The sequence below is a fragment of the Corylus avellana genome, chromosome ca6, assembly GCF_901000735.1.
Source record: "Corylus avellana chromosome ca6, CavTom2PMs-1.0".
Taxonomy (NCBI): Eukaryota; Viridiplantae; Streptophyta; class Magnoliopsida; order Fagales; family Betulaceae; genus Corylus; species Corylus avellana.
Window position 1 is genome coordinate 30,108,442 of NC_081546.1, and position 27,977 is coordinate 30,136,418.

The 27,977-nt window shown below is 39.9% G+C and overlaps 1 protein-coding gene across 4 annotated transcripts; it reads left to right on the forward strand.

Moving 5' to 3' along the window:
- Positions 1-372: 372 nt before the first annotated feature.
- Positions 373-27,414, forward strand: LOC132185032 (uncharacterized). Of its 4 annotated transcripts, XM_059598850.1 has the most exons (13): positions 373-1,723; positions 1,936-2,070; positions 2,175-2,337; positions 6,314-6,616; positions 7,358-7,463; positions 7,566-7,619; positions 11,444-11,610; positions 11,735-11,845; positions 13,170-13,221; positions 14,190-14,299; positions 14,389-14,517; positions 21,772-21,861; positions 26,680-27,414. In XM_059598850.1, exons 1-13 carry the CDS (start codon positions 522-524, stop codon positions 27,208-27,210), a joined length of 3,153 nt encoding a protein of 1,050 aa, XP_059454833.1. In that variant the 5' UTR covers positions 373-521; the 3' UTR covers positions 27,211-27,414. The 4 variants fall into 4 exon arrangements, with proteins under 4 accessions (XP_059454833.1, XP_059454830.1, XP_059454832.1 ...); XM_059598847.1 differs by having other exon boundaries at positions 7,358-7,619; XM_059598849.1 differs by having other exon boundaries at positions 2,193-2,337; positions 7,358-7,619.
- Positions 27,415-27,977: the final 563 nt, after the last annotated feature.

The window sequence follows — 27,977 nt, forward strand, 5'->3', positions numbered from 1 at the left end:
TAAATAGGTTAGCCACAAAGAAATCAATAAGGCTTGGTAGGGAGCTAAGGGAACGCCCAAATATACATATTGTGCACAATAAAAATAGCCCAACAAACTCTTTTTTTTCCGTCATCTTTTATATTCTTCAACATACGGACTTACCTTTATAGAAAGTTCATTGATACAAAAGAGGAAAACACTGAGGCTTGTTCTAGGAGCAGGCCCGGAGTAAAATTTTAGGCTCAACCTCATCGGGCCTAAATGTGTGTTCTAAGTCTGTCGTAAGCGCCCATCCGGCCCAAGCCCATGACCCCCGGCCAGGTCAAAATGAGGGGGGAGAACAGTTCCAGTGTTTTCAACGTATTTTCCGTAGAGGTAGTAGTACTGGAGGGGTTTTTTCTTCTTCCCTCTCTTTGTCAATTTGATTATTTCAAAACTTTCTTCCTTGGATATTTTTGAATTAATTATTTTTCTCCGGGCGAGATTACAGACGATTGTTTCTTTTTGTTCCCAAATTCATTTAGATTGTATTCTCTGTTATGGAACATTTAGATTTGAACGATGTCAAGAATATTGATAAGAAGAGAGGCGGTTCTTGCATTTTGGCTTCTTCCAAGAAGAAGATATCAAGAAAGGCAGTAGCAGCAATGGTTGATCTCAAGCATTTGGATGTCCCTCTCGTCGCCACAACCATCCGTCTTGAGCCGGATCAGCCTTACACCATCGGTCGCAGCGGTCGCCTCTGTCAATTGGTCTTTGATGATCGTCGCGTCAGTAAGCAACACTGCCAAATCCTCTTTGACGCTTCCCTCTGTAAACTCTATCTTCTGGACGGAGCCTTTTCGTTTTCTCCTACTACTAGTAGCAGTGATAGTTGTTTTCTTGCTAATCAATGTGGGAATAGATTTGTACCTCTTCCTTCCGTTAATCCAGATTCTAGAGTCAGGGCTTCTTTGAATGGCGTTTTTGTCAATGGGGTTAGGATTAGAAAGGGCTTAGCCATGGAGTTGTCCGCAGGAGATGAGGTCCTGCTTGTTTGTGCAGATGATCAAGGTCTTTGTGGTTCTCGGCTTCCCATTGGTTTTCTTATTCGAAGGATTGTTTTTGAGGAGGAGATGCTTTTGCAAGGGTGCAATGATATTCCACTACCCATTGCCTCCCAGGGACACTCCCAGGGATCCGTATCAAGTGGCAAGTTCAACAAAAGGATTTTCGCTTTGAGGGCTAATAGTTCTGCCCCTTCTATATCAAAATGGGATCACCTTGTTGGAAGAGCAAACTCTCTTTCAACTTTGTGCAGAAACATATTGCAAAGTGATGATCCCATATCTTACATTCGACGGTGTCCTTTTTCTGTACAGTCGAGTCCAACTGTGGAGCATCCCGGTGAAAAAGTTGTGGCTGTAAAGGCAGACAGCAATCATCATACTGAGAATGTTTCTGTACGAGGAGACCGTTTTTGTCATAAAGAATATTTTGGAATTCCTTCTGAGAATGCTAAGATTTCATCATTGAATTCTGTGGGCAAGGAGAATCCTCCTCATTTTGATGGTGTCATGTGGCACGAAACTTGTGGCGATATTTGCCCACCACCTGGAAAGAGTTTTTACTTGAATCGCCTTGAAATTATGAACCAAAGTTTATTTAGCCATCGTGCTGTTGTTTCCTTGCCGGAACTTCTGCATCCCGTAGAAAGCATCTCGCAATTATTTATTGCGACGTTTACAAGCGATATCTTATGGTAGAGTAACCTATATCTTTCCATTGTTTTCCTTTTCTTCATTATGAAATTATCTTGCCTAGCCCCCCACCCCACTTTACTTTTCTTTTTTTTTTAAAAAAAAAAAATTATAATGTTTTTGTTTTCTTTCAATAATGTTATCTCATAAGAATCTTGAACTTCTACAATCATGCTGTTTCTTGTTTCCATTTCTAAGTGAAGTTTCATCATAGGTTTGTATCATATTGTAAGATTCCCTGCCATATGCCAGTTACACTTGCTTGTCATAACACTGAGAGATGTTGGAGTGCAGGACCTGATAAAAGATCCTCTGTGCCATACCCAGATTTTCCAAACTTAGTTGTAGTGTAAGTGTTATATTCATGCTCTTCATTCTTTTAAGAGGAAAGATGTGTGCTTGGATGATTTGGAGCACACACCAAATTATGTCTTTTAATAATGAACAGTTTAGTCCATTTTGTTTTAATAGGTATCCCCCATTTCCTGATGCTGTAGCTTTTGGCAAAGACAGAAAGAAACAAGGCATTGCTTGTCATCATCCCAAATTGCTTGTTTCTCAAAGAGAAAATAGTATTCGCGTTATCATTACTTCTGCTAATTTAGTGGCAAAACAGGTGATCACTAAGCTAAAGATTTGTTATTTATGTTTTATGAGGTGTTCATTGCAATTGAACTTTGTTATGTTTGATGTAGGGCCGTACTATAAATCAAGTGCTGTGTTTAACAAATACGATATAGAATATGAATGTCTATGTGCATGCTGGACAGTTATTAGTGAAATATCAGTTGTAGTTCAAGGGTCTCAATAGTTTGAAAATTTGTTGCTTTAGACTGCTTTTGGAGAAGGTTTTGTTTTTTATTTTTGTTTTGTATATATTAGTCTGTTTTGCTGATTGATAGGACCCATGTGATGTAAATGTCTTGTAACATTGTGAATTTGAAGGGTAGTCTTTTAAGATTGTGACCTTGATGGCCTCTGCATGATTGATTGTATAAAGTAGATGAGAAGGGGTCACAAAGGGTCAAATTCACAGGCACTAGGATGTGGTTTTAATTAGTTTGTAATGTATTAAACACATATGTTCAATGAGAATGAAAGAAAAATTAGAGATGAAGTGAAGTGGATAGGAACATTGTATAATATTAAATCATGGGATGAACTGGGAGGTTTAGTAAATGTGTGGGATAGACCTTGGTGTGTGGGAGGGGATTTTAATGTAGTTTGACACCCGGGATAACGATTACGTGTGGCCAGACATACGCAAGCAATGATCGAATTTGCTGATTTTTTTTGGGCAGAGGCTTATCGATCTTCCAATGGTAGGAGGGCAGATCACTTGGTCGAATCGGCGTGCAAGGTCTAGACTTGACAGATTCTTGATATCTACAGATTGGGAGGAACATTTTCCAGATGTATGTCAGAAAAGACTGCCTATGGTACTATCAGATCATTTTCCAGTGATTTTGGAGTGTGGTAAGGGAAGAAGGGGTCGAATACGGTTTAGGTTCGAGAATATGTGGTTACAAGCGGAGGGTTTCATGGAACAGGTAAAGAGATGGTGGGACTCTTATTACTTCGAAGGTTACTCCAGTTATGTGTTGGCTCGGAAGTTGAAAGCTCTGAAAGGTGATCTCAAAAAATGGAATGTGGGGCTGTTTGGAGACATAGGAAAACACAAAAAGGAGTTGGAGGAGGTATTGGGCGGGTTGGATAGCATTGTCGAAAGCAGAGATTTAATGGAGGATGAGATAAGTAAGCAAGATGAGTGCTCTCAAAATTTAGAGAGGACACTTTTTCAAGAAAAGGTGAGTTGGAGGCAGAAATCTAGGGCACTGTGGTTGAAAGAGGGAGATCAGAATACAAAGTTCTTTCATAGGTTGGCAAATTCGCATAGGAGAAATAACACGGTTACGGCCATGATGGTGGTGGGAGTAGGACTGAGGATCCAGCAGTTATACAGGATCATATTGTGCAATTTTATAAAACTTTGAATTCGGAACAGTTTCGGGGGAGGCCAACCAGATTTTTAGCTCCTATGATGGAAAATTTAAATTCCATTGATGAAGGGGAGACTGTGGAAGGAGCGAGATTTTGAGGAAGAAGAGGTTTGTGAGGTGGTGAGAAAATTGAAGGGCGACAAAGCACCCAGACCGGATGGTTTTACTATGGCGTTCTTTCAGAAGTGTTGGGAGGTGATCAAGGAGGACATGATGGTGGTTTTCAAGGAATTTCACGAGAACGGTAAATTTGAGAAGAGTTTTAACGCTAAATTTGTTGCGCTTATTCCAAAGAAAGTTGGAGTGATGGAAATCAATGATTTTCGTCCTATTAGTCTTGTGAGTGGGGTGTATAAAATAATTTCGAAAGTTTTGGTTAGTCATTTGAACTCGGTGATGGGGAAGCTTGTGTCACCTACACAAAATGCGTTTATACCAAGTAGGCAAATATTGGATTCTGTTTTAATGGCGAATGAATGTGTGGATAGCTGGATTCGATCTGAGGAACCGGGTCTTATTTGCAAGTTGGATTTGGAGAAGGCTTATGATGATGTCAACTGAACTTTTTATTATATATGTTAGAGAGATGCGGTTTCGGGGAAAGATGAAGAGGTTGGATTTATCACTGTGTCTCTACTGTGCGCTTCTCAATGCTCATTAATGGAACACCTGCAGATTTTTTTAGTAGCTCTCGAGGAGTGAGACAAGGGGATTGTTTGTCTCCATTATTATTTGTGTTGGTGATGGAAGCGTTTAGTAGGATGATGAAGGCTATGGCGGAGAGAGAGCTGATGGCTGGATTTTCGGTGGGCTCGCGGCATCGTGAGGTCATTGAAGTGTCGTATTTATTGTTTGCAGACGATAGTCTTATATTTTGCGAGCCAAAGGTGGAACAACTTTGTAATTTGCGATGTTTGTTGCTGTGTTTTGAAGCGGTTTCGGTGCTGAAAATAAATTTGTCAAAGTCTGTGATTGATCCTATAGGTGAGGTGGGAGATGTGGAAGGCTGGGCAAATATACTCGAGTGTGGAGTGGAATCGATGACGTTTACATATTTGGGGTTACCTTTGGGTGCTCATTATAAGGACCCATTTATTTGGAATAAGGTCATTGAAAAGATGGAGAGTAAATTTGCAGGGTGGAAGCGGTTGTATTTATCCAAGGGTGGGAGACTAACGTTGATTAAAAGTACGCTCTCTAACATACCCACATACTATTTATCTTTGTTTCAAATCCCAGTGACAGTGGCGAAGCGTATAGAAAAACTACAAAGAGATTTCTTGTGGGGGAGGAATAGGTGATGAATTCAAATTCTACTTGGTAAATTGGTCCAAGATTTGCATGCCAATGGAGGTGGAGGGATTGGAGGTAAGGAATTTGATTCAGTTCAATTGAGCTTTGTTAGGTAAATGGCTGTGGAGATTTGCCAATGAGGGAGATGCGTGGTGGAGGAAATTAGTGGAGGTTAAATATGAGACGATGAGGGGTGGTTGGTGCTCCAAGGATGTAGGAGGACCTTATGGGGTGGGAATGTGGAAATGTATTCGAAGGGGTTGGGATACTTTTAAGCAGCATGTGCGGTTTGAGGTAGGAAATGGGTCTTGAATATTGTTTTGGCAAGATGTGTGGTGTGGGGAATTACCTTTGAAGACTCTGTTTCCCGCTTTGTTCAATATTGCATGTGCAAAGGAGGCATGGGTAGAGGAGAATATGGAGACTGTAAATGGTGCTATTCATTGGAATGTAATGTTTATTCAACCTATTCATGACTGGGAGCTGGGCGAGGTTTCAAGATTTTTTGAATTGTTGTATTCCCAACAGGTAAGGCATGGTGGGGTGGATAAAATTTGCTGGATTCCCTCGAAGAGAAAGAATTTTGAGGTGAAGTCATTTTATAAGGTGAAGATTAATTTAGAACCGGTGGATGGCCCTTGGAAGATTATTTGGAAGAGTAAAGCTCCTCCGAGAGTGGCTTTTTTCGTATGGACGGCGGTGTTTGGAAAAATATTAACGCTGGACAATTTACGTAAGAAAAACATTATTGTGACGAAGTAATGTTGTATGTGCAAGAAGAGTGGTGAATCTATTGATCATTTATTATTGCATTGTGAAGTTGCTTTTGAGGTATGAAACATGGTTTTTCAAATGTTTGGTGTTACGTGGGTGATGCCGGGTAGGACGAAGTATTGCTTGGGAAGTTGGAGAGGGCAAAGGGGTAAGCGTTCAGTTTTGCAAATATGGAGAATGGCTCCTTTGTGTGTAATGTGGTGCTTATGGAAAGAAAGGAATGGACGGAGCTTTGAGGACCATGAAACTGGACTTATAGAGTTGAAGAAAAGGGTGCTCCAAACACTTTTCTCATGGAGCGTATTGTGGCATGCTTCGCAAGTGTCAACGCTTGCAGATTTTCTTGATTTCTGTTTGTCATTTCCAGTTTAAGGCTTGTATTTGTGGGCCCTTTAGTATACTCCCTGTGTACATGGGTTGCGCCCCTTGCGCTTTTTAATACATTGATATTACTTATCAAAATAAAATATTTCTCTTTATTTTTCTTTTGTATAGTGTCACTCATTGTCTGTTACGTCTTTGCAGTGGAACAAAGTGACAAATACCATTTGGTGGCAAGATTTCCCTCGCAGAAGTTCACCTAATTATGCATCCCTTTTTACCCAAATTCATGACAGGGATACAAGTAAAGATGCAAAATCTGATTTTGCAGCTCAGCTGGCCAGATTTATAGCATCTCTTTTGACTGATGTACCCAGTCAGGCCCATTGGATTATTGAGTTGACAAAGTATGACTTTGGAGAGGCAGACGGATATCTAATTGCTTCAATACCTGGGATTCATTCTTACAGAGCTCTTGCTATGATTGAAAGCACACGATTTTTACCTGTGAGTGCATTCATTTGTGCTAAGATTGTGCCTGTGTTTATGAGGTGTGAAAAGCTGATTTTGCAGTTGTTGACATTTCCTTATATATAGATACGTATTTCTTTGTTGGTTTGTTCAATTAGAAGATTACTTCAAGGCTCACGAGCGGTAGCGCTGGATTCCCTTTTGGGTTTCGGGTGGGAGGGTTTTTGGTTTGGTCCTTGTGGGGTTGTGGGTTTTTGTGGGATAGTTTGGCAGTTGCTGTGTTCTTGTTGGTGTTGGGTTCCGCGGGTTCTTCTCGTTCTTTCCTTTTTTTTTTCTTTTTTTTTTTTGTTCTTTTTGCTTTTTGTGTCCTTTTTGTATACTTCCTGTATGCTTGGAGTGCCTACGCTTTTTATAAAGCTTTCTTGAAATTAGCTGTCAAAAAAAAAAAAAAAAAAAGATTACTTCAAAATCTCAGCTCAACCATAGGCTAAATTAATGCTTCTTTTATGTCAGTGTCTTCTTGGAAGTTCAACTTCCAACCTCAACCCTGGATACAAATTGTGCTAAAGCTTGTGTATTCTTTCATTCTATTGGTTTTTAAAACCAGAAGTATGTCATTGTTTTATTTTGTAAATGTACTGTTTTTTAGAAGGGCCCTTTTCAATTTATCACTGGAGCATTCCATTGATATTATAATTGGAGAGACTTGACAATTGTGGGTTTGAAGGGTGCCTGATAAGATGGGGTTTTAATTGTGTCATTTAACTCTTGTGACAGGCTAATCATTGGGCATCGTGGTCATTTGGTGTGAAGTTCCTTGGTTCAGTTGAAGCATCTGTTGTTGGTTTAAGTCACCTTTTTCGAACTGCTGCTGACTCAAATGGTGCACAGCTTAAGAAATTGGCTGCATTTCTTGGTAAATCTTGTGATAGAGCATATGGGATGTCAGAGATTGTTTTAAGAAGAAACAAAAATGTGCCTGCAGATGCAAATGCTGTGAGTGTTCTTGTTCCCAACCTGGACGAGTTCTCTGCGGGAGGTAGTATTTACAATGCTTTTTTAGATACATGTCTACGGTATAGTTCTAATGTTACCGAATGGTAATGGTATAGGAAAGATGTATTTTTTGGGTTTGGTCTGGCACTAAGAACTTTGAGGTAAAAAATTTCCGAGTTGTTGGAAGTTTGAAAGGGAATGGTTTTTGTTGGAATGGCATTTGGCCATGCGGAGTTCCTTTCCAAGTTGCATCGTCTTTTGGTTGGACTGCAGCTTTAAAAAGTTTTCCAGCAGCTTACAATCTAATCAACAGAAAAAGGAAAAGTTATTGTGGAATGGGTGTGCTACATGTGTAAGCATGGGGGGGAGTTGGTTGATCATCTTTCTTGCGTCATTTGTTTGGTATAATTGCATTTTATGGAATGTGCAATAGGGGATTAGGTAGAGGAATGTGCTGTGTTGCTTTGGGACAAGTTCCCCTCTGGTTTATGTGGTGCATTTGGATGATGGTAAAGGTCATGCTTTTGAGGTTTTTTTTTTTTTTTTTTTTTTTTTAAGAAAGGATTAAGATTATGTTCTAGAGAACTTTATCTTCTTGGCTCGCAGTCTACATGGTTTGATCCTTCTCTCTCGTTCTCTCTCTCTCTCTCTGTATTCTTTTAGATTTTCTTCGGGGTTTTTGATAAGGCGCTGATTGTCCCTGCCTCCCAGATAGAGAAAAGGGGAGTTGGACTCTTGTGTGCTTGCTGTGTACTATGGTCTCCCCTTTTTTCTACATAATTTATAATGATAAAAAAGTTCTTTGCTACACAATAGGTGTATTGGATGTCATTTATCAATATAATGTCTTCAGATTTAAAGCGGGGAACTAGAGGATGTACATTATAATTTACATTTAAGAAGTAGACATTCTCATAGAATTGGTACTTTGAGAATTACTTTATATGTTTCAATTGTTTATTGACCTCCGATCTTTTTGTTGCATATGGAGGGCTTTCTTGTGGAGCTTTAGTTTCTTTTTGATAAGTACTAGGCTTTTCAAGATAGTGTGGGGTAAGGTGGCTCTTAGGGGTATGATTGCCATACTCATAAGATTTTAAGTGTTATTACCCATTGAACAAGAATAACATTCTAAAGCACTTACCTCTACCCTGATCAATGCTCTCACATAGCATTGAAGGAAAGCACTTGCCTATATGTTTGGGCTCCCCTTGAGGTGTGCAGTAAAGCGTTTTTATCTTGCATGACTCACCTAAGTGCCTTTCTTTTTTTTTTTCTTTTTTTTTTTTCTATATATATATATATATAATAATTTATCTATTAGTAAGTGTATGGAACCATGGATGATCTTATCCTTTTGTTAACAGCCTAAACCCCCGAGTTTAACTTTATTTTCGATGGAGTTTCATTTTTATCATTGGTGATGGTCTTCAGAGTTTGATATGATCATTTGTCCGACTGTTAGTTGATTGTTAGATCGACATCGCGGATTATGACGTCGACATCGCGGGCACATATTAATTTTTTTTAAATTTTTTTTTTTAAAAAAAATTAAAATGTATATTTTTTAAAAATTAAAAAAAATGTATTTAAAAAAAGAACGAAAACATTGAATTAGCCACCCTCACATTTGGGGTGGCTTGCACCCCTTGGCCATAGTGGCCTCGCCACCCCCATCCGGCCGGATGGGGTGGCCAAACCTCCCCAACGGTACTCTGGGGTGGTTTCAACACCCCTTGAGCCTGGGTGAGGGTGGGTCGGTGCCACCCCCCCTGTGTTCTGGGGTGGCTCGCCACCCCCCACTTTTTTTTTTTTTTTTTTAATACATTTTTTTTAATTAAAAAAAATTTAATATATGTGCTATGTGTCGACGTCTGATTGGTCCATGTGTCAGTCTTAACGGTCAACTAACGGATGGACTAATTTGGTCACTTATCAAAATCACAAGGACCTCTTGTGATAAAAATGAAACCCCAGAAGGAAAAAAATAAAGTTGGGAAACCCTAGGGGGGTTTGGAGTATTTAACCCTTTTTTTTATTTTATGAATAATTATAATTTTATTTATAAAAGGGCAAAATCCTCGTACACAGAGTATACAAGAGAGCCAAGGCCCTAGCTACTACTACAATCTAGAAAACAAATCAAATCTACCAGATTCCCGAAGGGAAAGTTAGGAACATATACAATAGCCCAATCCAAAAGAGATATCAGAAAAGAAGATTTAAGGAGAAGCACATTGGTCTCACTATCCTCAAAGACGTTGATTCCTTTCTCTCCAAACGCTCCACACTGAGAGAGTGAGGATAACTTTCCAGATGGCCTCTTTGGGGTGTTCCTGCCCTTGAACTTTCTTATATTGGAGAAGCTATAGGATGGTACTAGGCATGACCTAGGAGAGCCTGAAGTTGTTAAAATCCTTGCTTGGGATATGTTTGCATGTTTTTGATACCTTGGATAGTGAAAGTTAAATTCCATATTAGATGGTTGAATTAGGAAGGTGTCTATGTGCCAAGTCCCAAATTGGTTTATACTTGGTAAGAGCATCTTCAGCAGAGTAGGCAAATCCCTCATAATAGGCAAATTTGACTATTATTTTTTCTCTCTCCAGGAGAATAGCCAAAAAATAGTTTTTCCTTCAAAGTTTGAACAGTGAATAGGGAAGAGCCTATTCTCTATTCACACTAGAACTTTTTTATTATTTTCTCTTTCACTCTCTCTCCCTCTTTGGTCTCTCTATCTCTCCCTCTCTCTGGAATGCCAACTTGGAGCATTGCTGGGTTCCACCAAACAGAAATTTAACCCCAAACTCTATTCACATTTGATTGGTTTCAACAAACAGGAAAAATCAACCCAGAATTTCACAACGAAAAAACCTTGATTAGCCACAAATCCCCCCAAAAAAAATTCCAATCCCATTTTTAGCTAAAACGAGAAACCCAAAAGAAACTCAAGATAGGAGAAATACCTCTGGGTTTTTAGATAGAAGAAAAAACCCTTAACCACCCATTTGATTGTTTATACCTTTTACAACTCTTCCACCTTTTTTAAATTTTTTTCTTTCTGGGTTTTTTGCAATTTTTGCAGTACAACATGCGGAGAGAGAAGGAAAAGCCTATGCTGTCCATTATGAGAAGGAAAAGGCTGAAATAGAAAAACGATCGGCGGGGTTGGAGTTGTCGTTGGACCGTGTGAATTTTAGCTGAGAGAGAGAATTGGAAAAATATATATATATATATATATATATATATTAAAAATAATTATTTAAAGAAAGTAGAGAGTGAAAGATATAATCTGCTAGAGTTGGTGATGGAAAAGGACTAGGCAAAATAGAAAAGAGAGCTTTTTGAGTAGCTAAAATGGCTATTGTTGCCGGAGATGCTCTAAGACCGGATTATATAAGTGACTAAGGAGTGCAAATTGTAATTTTTGACTAGTCCTTTTAGCGCATAGTGTAGATTTGACTAGCATTTCTCTAGGTTGTGTCATCATGTGGAATTGGTGAACTGCAACGCAAATGTGAGCCCTAATAAAGACATCAAAGATTTAAGTGGAAAAGATTGTGATACTTTGGATTATGAAAATTAAGTCCCAAATTGGATGGGTGGATTAGGAAGACATCACGTGTATGTGCCAAATCGCATAGTGGTTGTATACTAGGAGCAACTGGTTTATATAAGTGATTCTATGAACTCCAATTGTAATTTGACTGGTTCTTTTGGAGTGTAGTACATATGTGATTAACACTTTCATAGATCGTAACAATGTGCGTTATTAGTTATAACTTGTCTTTATCTTTCCTCCATATGTGTTAGGTTATTCATGTCATTAGCCACCAAGTAACACTTTTGCTTTGTTTCTTGCATTAGATTTTGTCCAACTTGGCTTCCTGCCTAGAATTGTTGCAAAATGGGTTTCTCCGCTGTGGGATATTGGATTCTTCAGATTCTCTGGATGTGTTTGTCCTAAAGAAGCACTTGCAGCTGCTTTAGGTGGAAATGGCATGAATATACAATTGATATTATATGTGTCACAGGTATGGTATTTCTGCCATTTGTTGGACATGTTTTTAGGACACGCAACTTGCAGCTTTATATGAAATGATGGCATGCTCTGTTTTTGGAGTAGGCATATATTAAAGACGGTGTTGACTTGTGCAGGGGCCTCATTTTCAAGATATTTCAAAAATGATGCAACCTAAACATGTTGTTGCATTATGCTCTCTAATTGCTTCAGTTCAAAGTAATTCAGGCCTATGGCGACTGCAAGAGGTAATGGTAATGAAGTTCGAAGAGCTTCACCTTGAAATTGTCCAGCTAATTATTTTCTTTTCATCTTTTAATCAAATTCCTGGTTAGATGTCGCGCCTTGTAGCCACTCTCCCATATCTTTTTAACTGATGTTTGTGCTTATTATGGCATATCTGTGTTTATGTGCCTGGACCATTAGAATGTCACTCTAAAGAAACTTTACCGATTTCAATGTTGAATTGGTTATGAGAAGTTTGAAGAAGTTCTATTTATGGATTCTTTAGCTGGTCTTGAATGTCTATTTGACATCTTTGTTAGAAATATGTGCTTGCAAATATATTCATAAAAAGCTGGTTTTCTTCCTGAATATCAGTTTTTGGCAGTGGCATATATAGGAAATAATTTCAACGATTTTAGACATGAGTCAAGCCAAAGTTCGGCCAACAAATCTTAGAGATATATTTCTTCCCTCACCATATTTGCCTTGCCAGAAGCTTTGTTGTTTGATTGTATTTATGTCAGCTGTAAAGAAAGTAATTTTTATGGCTTTCTTTAGTGTTTTTTCGTTTTATTTTTTACTTTATAGTTATGGCTCTATTAGCCAAATTGGGGTGAAATTTAATGAGACTGAGCTACTTAAATATGTATTGATTTTGTTTATTGTTAGGATTTTACATTGGTATTTTGGTCAATTTGATATCTTATGCAACCTATATAATAAAATGTGTGAGGTAGGCTACTAATGTTGAACGAGCCTACTCTTTCTCCATATGTTTTCATGCAAACCGATATACTTGGTATCAGAGCTTAGGGTTTAATTGCTCCTGGTATTTTTGATCAATTTAATCCCTTGGTAACCCAACCATTGTGGCTGAGTAACCCAACCATTGCAGTTTGGTCATGCCCAGTTGCAGTTGTTTGGTAATCTAACAACGTGGCTGGGCATAGCCCAACCATGGTGGCTCGGTAACCCAGCCACCACAGCTGGGTGTGGCCGAGTTATCCACCTACTGCAATGGTTGGGCGATCAGCCACCACGGCTAGGCAAGCATTAAAAAAAAAAATTCTTTGAGAGGAAGAGCTAAAAAAGGAAGAAGACTGCTAGAACACTTATACCAAAGAAAAAAATTCTGGTTGTGTTTTTAAGAATTAAAAAGTATTCTAAAAAACATTGCCAAACATTGCCGTAGTTTTGGATTTGGTTATTGTAAATAGTTAAAATGAGACATGCAATTTGCTTGACTAAGCTGTTTGCATTAACCTGTCCTGTTTGGTGAACCTCTATATAGTTACATTATTGTCAGAAACCCTGATGTTTGTCTTCTATTTGGTTTGTTCTGACTAGGTCTTAGGTCAATATAGATGGCCTGAATCGTTGGAGTCTGATTTCATTTATGGTAAGTGTATGTTTTATAGTCTTAATTTATATGAGGTTTTATAGAAATATTATTTTTTGCATTTTAATGTGGATATCAATTTAAATGACATTATTACTCTTCATTATTTTAGATCCTTAAACTATCCTTTTAGAGCACAATCACTAAAATCCTAATCTATGCTTGCTCGTTTGCCTTCATTTCATCTCTCTCTCTCTCTTGCATTGCCTAATCTCCAAGCCATACAAAATTCGAAAAAAAAAAAAAAAAATCCCCAACAAAGTCAATGAAATCAAATCCCTATATTCCATCCCCAAATTCTTGAACTACCTTGCAACAATTGAAGAAAATGTTGCAGAGATCGAAGGTAGTTGATGAGATTCTGTCCCTGAGATCCAATGGGGTTGGGGAATAGAGGTTTGAAACTATGTTTTACAGGGCGACAACATACAGGGACATGGAGAAGCTTCAAAGATTGGTGGAGTGCAAGGTTTGCTTGGTGTCATTAATGTTTTTTTTTTTTTTTTTTTTTTCTTTCTAATAGTATATGAATATGAAGGGTAATATTGTCATTTAGAAATTACAGTTATGTAGTTCGATCCTGCATGGGGGCATTTGCGTCAAATACTTATTTTTTCCCTTTCTAGTTAGGTGTTCCTCCTTGTATACCTCCAGTGTACTAGGGGCGCCTCACGCTTTTAATAAAACCAGCTACTTACTTATCAAAAAAAAAAAGAAATTACAGTTATGTGGTAGAAATCATGTGCAGTCACATGATTAAATTTATAAAAAACTGTATTGGAAAATTCTATGACAAGGATTGATTTATCTCGAAAAGTTAATTATTCAAACTGGAATTTTAGGGACTAAATTGACATCCACATTAAAGTCAACGGTGATGCTTGTAAAGTTCCTAATTTCTATGCCAACATTTTAGAAAGACATTTGACAATTCTTGCTTTTCTTCTTTGTATCTGTTTGTTCTTAAGGTTCATCCTCAATTGGGTCGGCAGTCAATCCACAATTTCTAGCTGCATTCTCAACAGCTTCAGGAAAGAGATCATTGCAATCCTTCGAGTCTGAAGAGTCTGATCCAGAGGTCACATAATAGTTTTATGATTTGCTATAGATTTGCATGAACAAGGATGTTTGACATTGGTTTTAGCTGTTAACTTATGCTCTTGACAGTGGGGCTGCTGGAATGCTAGCCAAGAATTAAAAAGTCCATCCATTAGGATCATTTTCCCCACCATTGAAAGAGTGAAGAATGCCTGCAGTGGAATCTTGCCTTCAAAACGCATTCTTTGCTTCTCAGAGGTATGATAGCCTCTAACGATGTATTTGATATTTTATATCCTACTCGTAAGTAGGGTATTAAATGGGTTAAGTTGGGGTTAAATCATGGTTGGTAAATGAGCTGGTATGGCTGCAATTAATGGTGTTGTCAGCTGCAAGATGGATGAGATCCTAGGAAAAGAGAGGCAAAGGTAGAGCATGGCTTGTACTTTCTCTCTCAAGTCTAATACTCCCTTTTTACAACTGCATATACAATTTCACCCTAAAAATCATGAATTAAAACTCACAAGATTCTTCCCCTTATGTAACCTATCAAAAAAAAAAAAAAGATTCTTCCCCTTATGTTTATGCATCTATACACCAATAATCACCTTTTCTAATCCACGACTATAAGTAGGATCAACTGCTCATTTGGTTGGGATATCTTTTGTTATTAATGATATGTAACATCTGATATGTTAGTATGTTACATGTAATTTGAAATGTAAAATAAGAGTGACCAAACAGCATGTGTTCTATCATATACACTACACGATGATCTTTACCAGCTTAAGATATATTACCATTTTCAAACGATGTAATAAAGAAACTATCATTCATATTGTCTTCAAGTTTCTTAAGATCGAAAAAAAGTAATTATGGGTTCTCTTTTTATTTTTATTCTTTTTTCTATAATTCAAAGAAAATTAAATTTTGTGCTTCTTTTTGAATGTTCAGATGTTCTTTGAGAACTTTTGATTGAGGGTTAAATTTCGCTTTTAGAACATTGAAATTTTCAAATTTAACCTGGGACACAAAAATATGCAAACACCACGTATTTATTAGAATCTTCTTTGTAAAGGAAGCATGTGTTCACTAATCTGATTGTTCCTTTTCTTGAAGCTGATTTGAAGCTGACCAAAACATGATGCCTTTTCATGGGTTCGTTAGTCACTTGTATTCAGTGCTAGAACCCATGTAAGGTTGACAGGGAAAAACAGTTTTGTGCACTACTAACCATCCTCTTGTGGTGTTTCAGTTTTCATATCCACTGAAGTTATTGTTCCTTTTTGAGATATCAGATTCTTAGCATGCATGCTCTTGGCCTTTTCTTGTCTAACAAATCTACATTCTTGAAGAAGTAAAAGCATGTCTGTGTAATAAAAAAGATTTCCACTCCCACTTGAGTGTAGGTGCGTGGGTGGCGCGTGAGAGCTGTTTGGTGTTTGTTTAAGTTGATTGATTAGCGTCATGGCTGGTTCGAGGAGGTGGTCTGTGGAGTCCAAGGATTTTGAAGTGTTGATTAAGGAAGGGGTGTCAGGGGTGAGGATTTATGAGAGAAGTAAAAGGATCCAAAGGTCCATTTTCATGCAGAAGGATGACCTAGCTTGGCTGGTGCACATAGTGGAGGTATTGGTGGCAGTGGATAACTTTGAAGTCTTTTGGGATCAATCTAGAGCTGGGTATCCAAGAATAATCGCACAGAAATGTTCTAATAGGCATGGATGTTTTCTGATGGTTGAGGAATTTGGTGGAAGGAGAAGGTGCGGCTCTATCATTATTCCAGAAGGACGTCGTGGTCAAGGGTGGGAACGCTTCATTTTGGAAGTGCGATTGGCAAACTCATCCCTTCGTGAGTATTGAGAGGTCAAGGAAGGTAAGAAAGTTAAGGTGATAAAGGAAAGAAGGAGTTATGCGGAGGCGCTGAGGTTGTCATCGAAGCCAACCGAGGAATGTTTCAATTCCTTTCCAGAACCGATAGCCAGGGTGCCAAGTTGGTTGAAGGATGCTTCTGTAGAGATGGAAAAGCAAGCGTTGGTTCCGACGAAGACCCATGTTTCAATAAGGAATCACGGTGGTTCCGGGGTGGTTCCGACGAAGCCTCACCTTCTAGAGAGGTCTTTCCAAGGCCCTGTAGAGGCTGGAATGCACATCTTGAAGGATGGAGAGAGAGTGGGGGATTCATTTAGAGCTCTGGCGAGTAGTCTCCAAACGCCGGCGATGTTGTCTGCATCGATTTTAGGCCCTGAACACATAAAGGGACGGGAGGGGAATGGGTGCCATGCTGGGCATACCTATTCTGGTGTAAGTTTCGAGCACCTCAACGTTAGGGAGACGTTGAGAAGATTGAAAGGGGAGGTTGACGTGGGATTGACAAAGATAGATCTGGTGATTAAGAAACTGGAGGACAGTGGGCCTGGGCAGGGAATTAGAGGTTCGATTGTCCAGCAAAAACCAACACCGAAAGGGAAGGAGAAGGTTGGGCTGGAGGGCAAAGTTACAAGGCCCAATAGAAGGCTTAAGGTGAAGAAGAAGGTGGCTTTTAAGCCTAAAGTCGTTTTGGGCTCAGGTGTGGGCCTTATCAATAGTCCAAGTCGTGCTGGATCAAAAAGTTTAAATTCCTCACTTGATTCGGATCCGACGTTGGAGATAGAGAAGGGCTCGAAGGCAAGCCCGTCGTCCTTGGCCGGAAGGGCTTCATCAGTGGTAGGAGGGGCTGCGTCAGCGGCAGGAGGAGCACCCACGGATGATTTCGGCACCTCTGCCTGGGGTCACGATGGGTCTCTGGCCGGAGAGAAGCCCAGCAACATGGATCCTTTAAGACAGGCGATCGTGGCTCAACCCACCGGCAAGGGTAAAGCTCTGTTGACGTACAGGAGGAAGAAGTTTGGGCCGCAGATGTGGGACGCTGCCCTGGTGGGTTAGCAAGAAGCATCATCCTCGGTTGGTGGGCTGGTGAAGGGGATTCTTTGGTCGAAGCCGGTGTCTACTCAGAGGGTTCCGGAGACGCAATCATCACCTGAGAATTCTCAGCATTCGCCTGAGTGCCCCTTGGAGGCCAGCGAGGCTGGGGAGGGCATGGGCTCGGCCAGGGCTCAGTCTATTTTGCCGGAGACATTCTCTTGTCTGAATCTTGGGTTGGTTGGAGTGGGTTGTTCGTCGGAGGCTTCCTGGGGGGAGGCTATGGGTCTAGGTTTGTCGTCGGTGGCGAGGCTGAGATCGCCTGTGTCGTCGGTTCCTATTGAACAGGAAGGTGCTGTACGTGTGCCGGCGATGGAATTCATTGGGCCTGGATCAGATATGGATGAGAACAGTATTCCGGAGACAGTTGGGTTGGAGGAATTAGGGTCAGAGAAGGTTTCTTCTAGCTGGTTTGTTGAAAGTTGTCTTAATTTCTGTTTTAAAATTGGTGTATCTGATGAGGGGAAAAAGGAGGAGTTGGCGGCTTTGTTTAATTCTATTGAAGCTTCTAGAGTGTAGTTTGATTCTGATTTGGGAGGCATTTTTGCCAATGATCCTGCTCCTAAAGGAACCAAGGAGCTAAAGGGGTTAGGTTGTTCCCTTATTTTTGACAGGGGCCAGACGGAAATTGTGCAAGGTAGGGGCAAAGGGAGGGGTTGATATGGTGGATTATGAAGCTAAACATCATCGCATGGAATGTGAGAGGGTTAAATGCCCTCAAGAAAAGGTTGTGGATTATGGGTCTCTTGAAAGAGTGGAAAGCAGATATTGTGTGCTTGATTGAGACTAAGATGGAGTCTATTTCCAGAGAGGTGGTCCATAGTCTATGGGAGGACAACATGTGGGGTGGATGTTTAAGGGGTCTAATGGTATGTCTGGGGGTATGTTGTTGATGTGGGATAGGAGGGTGGTTGAGAGTAAGGAGGAGTGTGTGGGGCATTTCACCCTAGCGTGCTCTTTTCAAAATGTGGAGGATAACTTTGTTTGGGCATTTGGGGGGGTGTGTGGCCCGAATGATGATGTGGAGAGAAGGATCCTTTGGGAAGAGCTGGTTGGTTTGCTGAATGTGTGGGAGGTCCCTTGGTGTTTTGGTGGGGATTTTAATATTGTCCGTTTTCCCAGTGAGCGTTCTAGTGTCTCTTATTTTTCTTCTGGCATGATGGATTTCTCGGACTTCATATCAGAGAACAGTTTGGTGGACATTCCGTTGATGGAGGGTCAATTTACTTGGTCAAATAATCAAGAGAATGAGATTTGGTCTAGAATTGACCGGTTCTTACTCTCCACGTATTGGGAAGATCATTACCCAGCGGTGTCACAAAGACTTCAACGCCTGCTTTCCGATCATTTCCCTTTATTACTGGATTGTGGGTCTCCTTGCGGAGGTAATAAGTGTTTTAAATTTGAAAATATGTGGCTTAAATCCGAAGGGTTTGTTGACAAGGTCGAGTTTTGGTGGGGGTCTTATTCGTTTGAAGGCTTACCTAGTTTTGTGTTAGCTAATAAGCTAAAATCCCTTAAACTAGATTTGAAAAAGTGGAATGAGGAGGTGTTTGGTGATATTGGGAGGAAAAAGAAGGAGTTGTTGGGAGGAATTCATGAGTTGGATGCTTTGGCAGAGTTGAGGGGCTTAGTTCAGGAGGAGAAGCTTAGAAATGCGGATATGTCGAAAGAATTGGAGAATACCTTGTTGTGTGAAGAAATTCATTGGCGCAAAAAATTGAGAGCTTTGTGGTTGAAGGAGGGGGACCGTAATACTCGGTTTTTTCACAAGGTGGCTAATTCTCATCGTAAGTATAATTGTGTGGAAATGCTCCGTATCAATGTGTCTTATCCGACGATCCCACTGAGGTAAAAGATCATATTGTGCAGTACTATCAAAGCTTATACTCGGAGCAAAGCACTTGGAGACCTAGAATGGATAACCAGCCTTTTTTGTCCATTGATGAGGAGGATAATAGTTGGTTAGAAAGAGATTTTGAGGAAAATGAGGTATGGGAGGTGGTAAAAGGTATGGAGGATGACAAGGCACCGGGTCCGGATGGCTTTTCCATGGCTTTCTTTCAAGCTTGTTGGGGTGTAGTAAAACATGATGTTAGGCGGTTTTTGCTGAGTTCCATCGTAGACGTCAGTTGGTGAAGAGCTTGAATGCAACCTTTATTTCCTTGATTCCGAAAAAGGCGGATGCGGTGGAGATGAAGGATTTTCAGCCCATTAGCTTGGTGGGAGGGGTGTACAAAATTGTTTCTAAGGTACTTGCCAATAGGATGAGAACTGTTTTGGGTAAGATCATTTCCAACTCTCAAAATGCTTTCATCGAGGGTCGTCAAATCCTAGATTCTGTGCTCATTGCAAATGAATGTGTGGATAGTCGTATGAAATCAAGGGTGTCAGGTGTTCTTTGCAAATTGGACTTGGAAAAGGCTTATAACCACATAAATTGGGACTTCGTTTTGTATTTGCTGCATCGGTGAGAGGTGGAGGGCTTGGATAGAGTGGTGTATTTGGTCGGTAAGATTCTCCATTCTTGTGAATGGTTCTCTGGAAGGCTTCTTTAACAGTTCGAGGGGAATTCGGCAAGGGGATCCTCTCTTTCCGTTACTTTTTGTGCTTGTTATGGAGGCCTTGAGTAAGACAGTGAATGCGACTGTTGAGCAAGGCTTTTTGACTGGTTTCTCTGTGGAAGACAGGGTCTTCTCGGAGTTGGTGGTTTCTCACTTTTTATTTGCTGATAATACTTTGATTTTTTGTGAAGCTTCTCTCGAGCAAATCTGTTATGTGCGCCTTATTCTCTTATGTTTTGAAGTTGTTTCGGGTTTGAGAGTTAATCTTGGAAAGTCAGAAATTGTGGCTATTGGTGAGGTGGAGAACATTGGGGCTTTAGCTAATATCCTTGGGTGTAGTGTTGCTGCTTTGCCTATGAAGTATTTGGGTCTGCCTCTTGGGGCGTCGTATAAGGATATGGTTATGTGGAATGATGTGATCGAAAAGATGGAGCGTCAGATGACGGGTTGGAAGAGAATGTATCTCTCTAAGGGAGGTCGTTTAACTCTCATTAAGAGTACGTTGTCTAATCTTCCGACTTACTTTTTATCTCTGTTTCCAATCCCTATGAGTGTAGCAAAAAGGCTTGAGAAAGTCCAAAGAGATTTCTTGTGGGGAGGAATGGGATATGAGCCTAAGTTGCATCTTGTAAGTTGGAGTCAAGTCTGTTGTCCCCTGCACTCTGGTGGTCTTGGCATTCGGAAGATGCGTCAGTTTAACCAAGCTCTCTTGGGGAAATGGCTTTGGAGATATGCGAATGAGAGTGAGGCTCTTTGGTACAAGATTATCAAAGCTAAGTATAAAGACCAGGATGGTGGGTGGTGCACGAAGGAGGTTTCGAGCTCTCATGGTGTGGGTTTATGGAAGCATATTCGACAAGGTTGGAACTTCTTTGCCAAAGGTATTCGGTTTGAGATGGGGGTGGGTTCGAAAGTTCGTTTCTAGCATGATATTTGGCGTGGAGAACATTCTTTGAAGCATGTCTTCCCGTCCCTATTTAGTATTGCTAGATACAAAGAAGCTTGAGTGAAGGATAATTTTACTTGGAGGAATGGGGTTGTCGAGTAGAATGTCATTTTTGTGCGACCCGTCCAGGATTAGGAGATGGAAATGGTCCTTTCTTTTTTTGATCGGTTGTACTCTTGCAAGATCTCCTTAGGGACTGTGGATCCTATTCGCTGGTCCTTGTCTAAAAAGGGTAAGTTCGAGGTAAAGTCGTTCTTCAAGGCCTTGTCCAACATTGACCATGAGGTGTTTCCTTGGAAGAGTATCTGGCGTACTAAGGTGCCATTGCGAGTGGCTTTTTTCGGATGGACTGCGGCCCTAGGCAAAACTCTGACTCACGATAATTTGCGTAAGAGGAACTTTGTGGTAATAGAATGGTGTTGTATGTGCAAGAAGACCGGAGAGTCAATCGATCATCTTCTTCTTCACTAGGAGATTGCAAGTGCTCTTTGGCATACTATTTTTAGTAGGTTTGGTTTACTTTGGGTCATGCCTTGCATGGTAAGGGACTTGTTCGATTACTGGTGGTCGGGAGGGCGTTCTCGAAGTGCGGTGGTGTGGATGATGATCCCTCTTTGTCTTATGTGGTGTATATAGAACGAAAGAAATGCTAGATGTTTTGAGAATTCCACTAGGACTTTAGAGGAACTTATTCATTTTTTCTTTTTTACGCTTTACTGTTGGACGACCGCTTGGCTAGCTCCTTTAGTGATTAGTTTTTCTGACTTTCTCTTTCACTTTTCTCCCTTTTAGGCGCTCTCTTTTTATACTCCCCATGTATGTGGGTTGCGCCCCTCTGCGTTTTTGTTCTATATCATTATTACTTATCAAAAAAAAAAGGAAGCAAGTATTAAGTGTATAAAATAAGATTGATTATTATGATTTTCCAATTACTTTAGGTTTTGTAAACATATGTGAAGAGCACATGAGTGACAATTGTCTTGTTTTGTAATCCATCATATATTTCGTCTCAGTTTATTTATTTATGAATAATTTTCTATTCAGAGAACATGGCAAAGGTTGAGGACTGTAGACATACTTCATGACGCCATTCCTCATCCCTACAATAGAGTAGGGCATCCAATGCATGTCAAGGTAAAAATATTTTCTTCTTTTCAAATGAATTGAATTTTTGTTGTACGAATAATCTCACGAAGCTAGTTTCTTTATTCACCACAAAGTGATGTGATACAGCAAACAAAGGCCAATACAAGAGATACCCTAGAGGCTTTGTCCTGTCTTTTTCTTTTTTTATTTATTTATTTTTTATTAATTTTTAACTTTTTTTTGGATGTGGCATTATCATGAAAATTGATACTTTGAAACTGTCATGCTGTACTACTACAGGATATTTATTTTAGGAGGGTAACCTAAGAGCTTTTAGCATTATGCTGTAAATAAAGTTTGAATATTCTGAAGGGAAATTGTCCTATAAAGGCCTGAGTTTTATCCTTGTGACAAACAAGAGTCTAAGTTTCTAATTTTGACAATTAAAGGCCTGAGTTTTTCCCCTATGCCAATTAAGTCATTTCGTTAAATTTTTGCCTGCCTCTCAACAGAAAATGTGCCAGCTGTCAACTTCGCTATGTCAAACAAACTAAATCCTTACACATGAATAAAAGGACATATCATTTACTCCAATTAGTGAAACACGTCTTATATCTTCGTCTCTGTGACACAAACATGTAAAGACATGTCAGTGCTACTTGGAAAAAACCTCTCTCTAACTTAATGATCTCTCTCTCTCTAACAAAAGAAGAAATACCCACCTTTGCCCTAATTCTCTGATGCAATGTGATTTAGTGGGATGCAAAGAAAACAGTAACAAGAAGGGATAGATAATTCTAGATCTTGAGTCCATCAAAGATCTAAGAATTCTTCTCAAAATGCTAGAGTTTATCTAGGGTTTCAAGGAAAAAGATGAAACTCAACTCAGAGTATTCTCATTGATAAAAACTCATATAATCAAAAGCTACATTCTAGGGTCTATAAAACATGTATATATTGGCCCCCAAACCCTAAACCTAATTATAATGCGAAATTAAGTCAGTTTAGACTTTTACACTGGCCGTTCAGACGGGACATACCCCCGTTCGGACGGTCACCCAAATAACTGAAATTAAAGTATGTAAAACAATTGAAAACTAAGTAAATATTGAAACATAACATGGGGCCATTCGGACAGCTTGCGAACGGACGTCTCGGGTTCTACTATGGTAACTTCTAGAAAAGGCCTGTTCGGGGCTCTTTTGACCCAGTAAACATCGGAGTTAGCAAACTCTCGTGAAACATGACTTTGTAGATCTTTAAGTTAAGTTTCCAACGTCCCGAAGCTTGCTCTAATCCGAGGTCTGAAACTCTAGATATAGCCTTTTTAGTAGGACTCGTCAAGTGCGAATTTTCACTTTTCTTTATGGAATCCTTAGCTTTTTGGTCTACATCATCTTTCCCAGGTTTGAGAGAATTCATCCTCGAATTCACACTCTCATTATTGAAGTCCGTAGGGAGTAAGCTCCACCCATTCCCCCCTACATCCCTCTCTCTCGGTCAACAACTCTAGTCGACACTCGCTCCATTTCTCCTTCTCTCTCTCTCTGTGCTTAATGTGGTGTATTTGGAGAAAATACTATGCTAAAAACTTCGAAGAATGTGAGAGAACGATGACAAACTTAAAAGCTTTTATGTTCAAGTTTCTTTATCATTAGGTGGCTGCTTTTATATATGTGTGTGCACGTGTGTGTATATATATATATATATATTTAATTTCTCAATGTGTAATTTTTTTAATTGAGTGTTTTTCTTGCATATTTTCCATGTGTTTGAGTGCTTCTTTATGAGATTGTATTACTTATCAAAAAAATAAAAAGAAAAGCCAACCATTTTGAGGCGCAAAGGAAATCTGATGCTTGATTTTTTGTGTTGGGGGATGGTGGTCAAAATGGTTGAATGCTTTAGTTTAGTTGGTCTAATATTCTAAAGGCTTTATTGGGGCTCTCCGCCACCCCTTAGCCATTGGGGGTGGTTGCGCCAGCCGCCCTGCCCCTTTTCACTTTGCATCAAATATCTGAACTGCTCGACAAATAAAACTCTCAAATCCTTTCCCTTTTTAAACAACTCTTGATCACTGAAAGTCATGCCATCGCTGATGATGACGATAACCTAGTTTTGTCTGAGTCGAACCTAAAGAGGCACTTCCGATTAGTCAAGCGCAGGCTTGCAAAATGTGCCGATTGGCTTTGTTTCTGGTGGTGGTGGAGAGAAGCAGAAATGGGGGCGGCTGCAGAAGATTGAGAATTCGAGGACTGAGCCAATGGCAGAGCATAAGGCCAAACCAAATGTTCCAGCCAATTTCTTTGTCGGCGAGGGGAGGAAGAAGCGAAAGCTAGGGAAATTGCAAATGAACGAGAATCCAATGATCAGGAGCTGTTAATCCAAGGCAGAGATGGTTGTAGCGGAAGAAGAGGTGGTGGTGGTGAACATGGAGGGGGTGGTTGGCCTACCCCAACTACACCCTTGGGTGACCGACAACCTTTTGAAGTTTAGGGGGTGATCTTTAGGGGGCGCATGACCACTATAAGGGGTGTCCTCTGAACTGCTCGACAAATAAAACTCTCAAATCCTTTCCCTTTTTAAACAACTCTTGATCACTGAAAGTCATGCCATCGCTGATGATGACGATAACCTAGTTTTGTCTGAGTCGAACCTAAAGAGGCACTTCCGATTAGTCAAGCGCAGGCTTGCAAAATGTGCCGATTGGCTTTGTTTCTGGTGGTGGTGGAGAGAAGCAGAAATGGGGGCGGCTGCAGAAGATTGAGAATTCGAGGACTGAGCCAATGGCAGAGCGTAAGGCCAAACCAAATGTTCCAGCCAATTTCTTTGTCGGCGAGGGGAGGAAGAAGCGAAAGCTAGGGAAATTGCGAATGAACGAGAATCCAATGATCAGGAGCTGTTAATCCAAGGCAGAGATGGTTGTAGCGGAAGAAGAGGTGGTGGTGGTGAACATGGAGGGGGTGGTTGGCCTACCCCAACTACACCCTTGGGTGACCGACAACCTTTTGAAGTTTAGGGGGTGATCTTTAGGGGGCGCATGACCACTGTAAGGGGTGTCCGGATTAAGCTGAAAATTCTTAACACAACCTGCGAATCCAACACTAACCCAACATGAAATTTGCAGGTTATGGTTTTTTATAATTCGGTTCCCCTAATTAACATGTTTAATAAATGGGTCAATCTCGGGTTAACTCACTTAATGCATGGATGACCCGCATAACCTGTATAAATATAAATTAAATTATACATATTTTTTACAATTAAAAAACAAAACCCCCTAAAAGAGAAAAAGCTAAACCTTAAAGTACTCGACACCACCACAATGCCGCTTCAGCTTCTCTAAGACTAACATTTCTCTGATAGAGTGATTCTCATTCTCTCTTGAACTCTTCTCTTCCACTCTATTTAAGACTTGAAACAACACCCACTGATGGCTGACCCACAGTGACATATGGAGATTCATATTGAGATCAATGTTTTTTTTTTTTTTTTTAAAGGGATGTTGTGATCAATGTTGGGCTGGGGTCAAAGATCACAAAAATTACTGATCGATTCGATGATCTTGTAATGCAAGAAGTGGATTTCAGATTGAAAGAAACTGACGATGGGAGGTCATATAGGAAAATGAGGATACTGGCGCCAACTTTTATAGTGACTGAACCGCGTGTTTATGGCAAGGACAAATAGAAAGAGGTTGTACTTGAATTGTTGCTGAGTGAAATATGTAGAGATGCTCAAGTCTTTGTGATGCCCAACTTTTATTCAATAATGAAAAATGGAATATCTTTTTTGATGTAAGAGCATGGGCTTGCGTTTTTTAAGATTTTGATGTTGTTAGAGGGGCAAAAGCAATTTTGAAATCAGTCACCTATGAAAGCTTTTATTTGAATTTGTGGAGATTCATAGTGGTGACATAAATGATCTGAACAATTTTGAATCTCCACTTGAAGTTTGTGGAGATTCATAGTAATAACTTAAATGTCTTTGTTTCATTTAAATTCATATATAGTTCGAAATGGGTCGTGTGTTGGTCAACCTAGTACAACTTGTTTATTAAATGGGTTATATAGGTTGGGTCGTGTTGGGTTAACACAATACAACCTGTTGATTAAGCGGGTTATACGGGTCGGGTCGGACTACCCACTTCTTTAAATGGGTCGTGTTGGGGTTGCTGGGTTTTGACATGTTTAAGTAAATAGGTCATGTCAAGGTTGACCCATATTAGGTTGAACCGTAAGTCGACCTAACATGAACTTGATACACCAACACAAATTGCTTATCCTATTCAGGACGCTCATTAATTTTTTTAGATTTCTTTTTTTCATTACTTTATTGCTGTCGTGACTCAATTCAGACACTTCATTTTGAATGAACAGCCTGGATCCTTTGAATTGCAGCCCCTTGCAATTCCTAGAAATTGCAGGAGCCCTCAATTTGCTTGTGTGGCTCTGATTTCGTCACTCACACTTTCAGGCGTCATCATGTTGCCATTCTTCTTTATTTTGTCCTCATTTTTAGTTTACAACATCAAATCAGATGCAGATAAGGAATCACTGTCTGCTTAAGTTTATGCAATGGTTTCATTAATGTGTAAGTGACGAAGAATAACAAAGCACCTGCATGTCAGACTCTGCAGCCAGTGCAATGATATGAAGTGCAGAAAGAATTCGTCTTTTACAGCCGATTATTTGTCTGGTTGTAACTGCAATACTTGGATTGAGCTGCATTTTTAACTTTAACTTCACATTTTAATTTATGTCCAAGTGTTGTCTCTGTTTACTATATTGTGGTCATCCTTGTTGACATCAGCCAATGCTTGGACACATTGTTCATATAAAACCAGAAAGATAATGTTGTATGCAGGTGGCACGGAGACGTTTCCAGTCTAAGAAGGATGCACCTTCCTTTGGTTGGGTTTATTGTGGGTCACATAATTTCAGTGCAGCTGCCTGGGGACGACCAATTTCCAATCCATTTGGTTGTCAGGATAATGGATTTGAAAAAGGCAAGTCACCGTTGGGTAGGAGGCTTCACATATGCAACTACGAACTTGGGATCATATTCATCTTTCCCCCAACAGAGACAAAGGGTGGCACTGACAAAAATTGTTCAAACTTGGATGATGTTGTTTTGCCTTTTGTTGTGCCTGCTCCAAAATATGGGCCTAGAGATAGGCCTGCAACAGGGCAGGCTATGAGGGAGGCGTTAGCTGAACTTACTGAGCAAGAGAGAAAGAGAGATGTAGAAATAGCTGCAGCAGAAGAGATGATGGAAGAGATCCCAGATGAAGAAGAGGAAGCAATTGAGGCAACCAATTATTTTGTAGAGAAGGAAGAGGAGAAGGCTTATGCGGAGATGTTGTGGAGCCAGGTTGACTCATCACAGACTTGTTGAACCACCTACCGAGAGGAAAGGTTTGATTGCTGGGGAGCAGAAAGCTATAGTAATCCAGTGGCAGTGCCGTATGGTTTGTAGTTGGGTGTATATATCCTCTGGATATTGGGATTATGTTGTTTATATATATCATTTCGATATTAGTTATAAAGCATTGTATTTTTCCAAAACAATGAATCCCCAACACTTCCGTTTAGATTCCAGTTTTTAGCCCTTTTTTAAAAAAAAAATTAATTGTAGATAACAGATTTTTTTTTTCAAAATTGTCCATGTGCGAAGTTGTGTTTAGCATGAAGCAGGAAAACTTATCAAATAAGAATTATTCTCCAAATTACCCTTGCATGGCCGGCTGGCCCAGCCCGGCCACTTCAAGTCACCATAGCATTGTGTTTTTCTATAAATAAAACATGCCAAGCCTTGCCATTTCATACAAAGTTTCACTTTTGCTTAGTTTTCCTTAAGCTTTTCTCTCCATTTCTCTCTTGCACAACACACTGCTAGAGGCTTGATTTTGGTGTTCAATTTCTCTCATCCTCCAAGCTCTTAACCCATGCCGCTAGGGAAAGAATTGGAAGGTTGTCTTCCAAAGTAATCTTGGTAACTGTCTATGCACGTAGTTGTCTCTCGAATATTCTTAAGAAATCATTTGAATCACTTATGCCATACCGAGTCCCAAAAACTCTAAAGATATGGTTTGAATGTGAGCTTTCAAGAAAATATTTTATGATTCACTTAGTATTCTCCCTAAGTTTTTGATTGTATTTTTT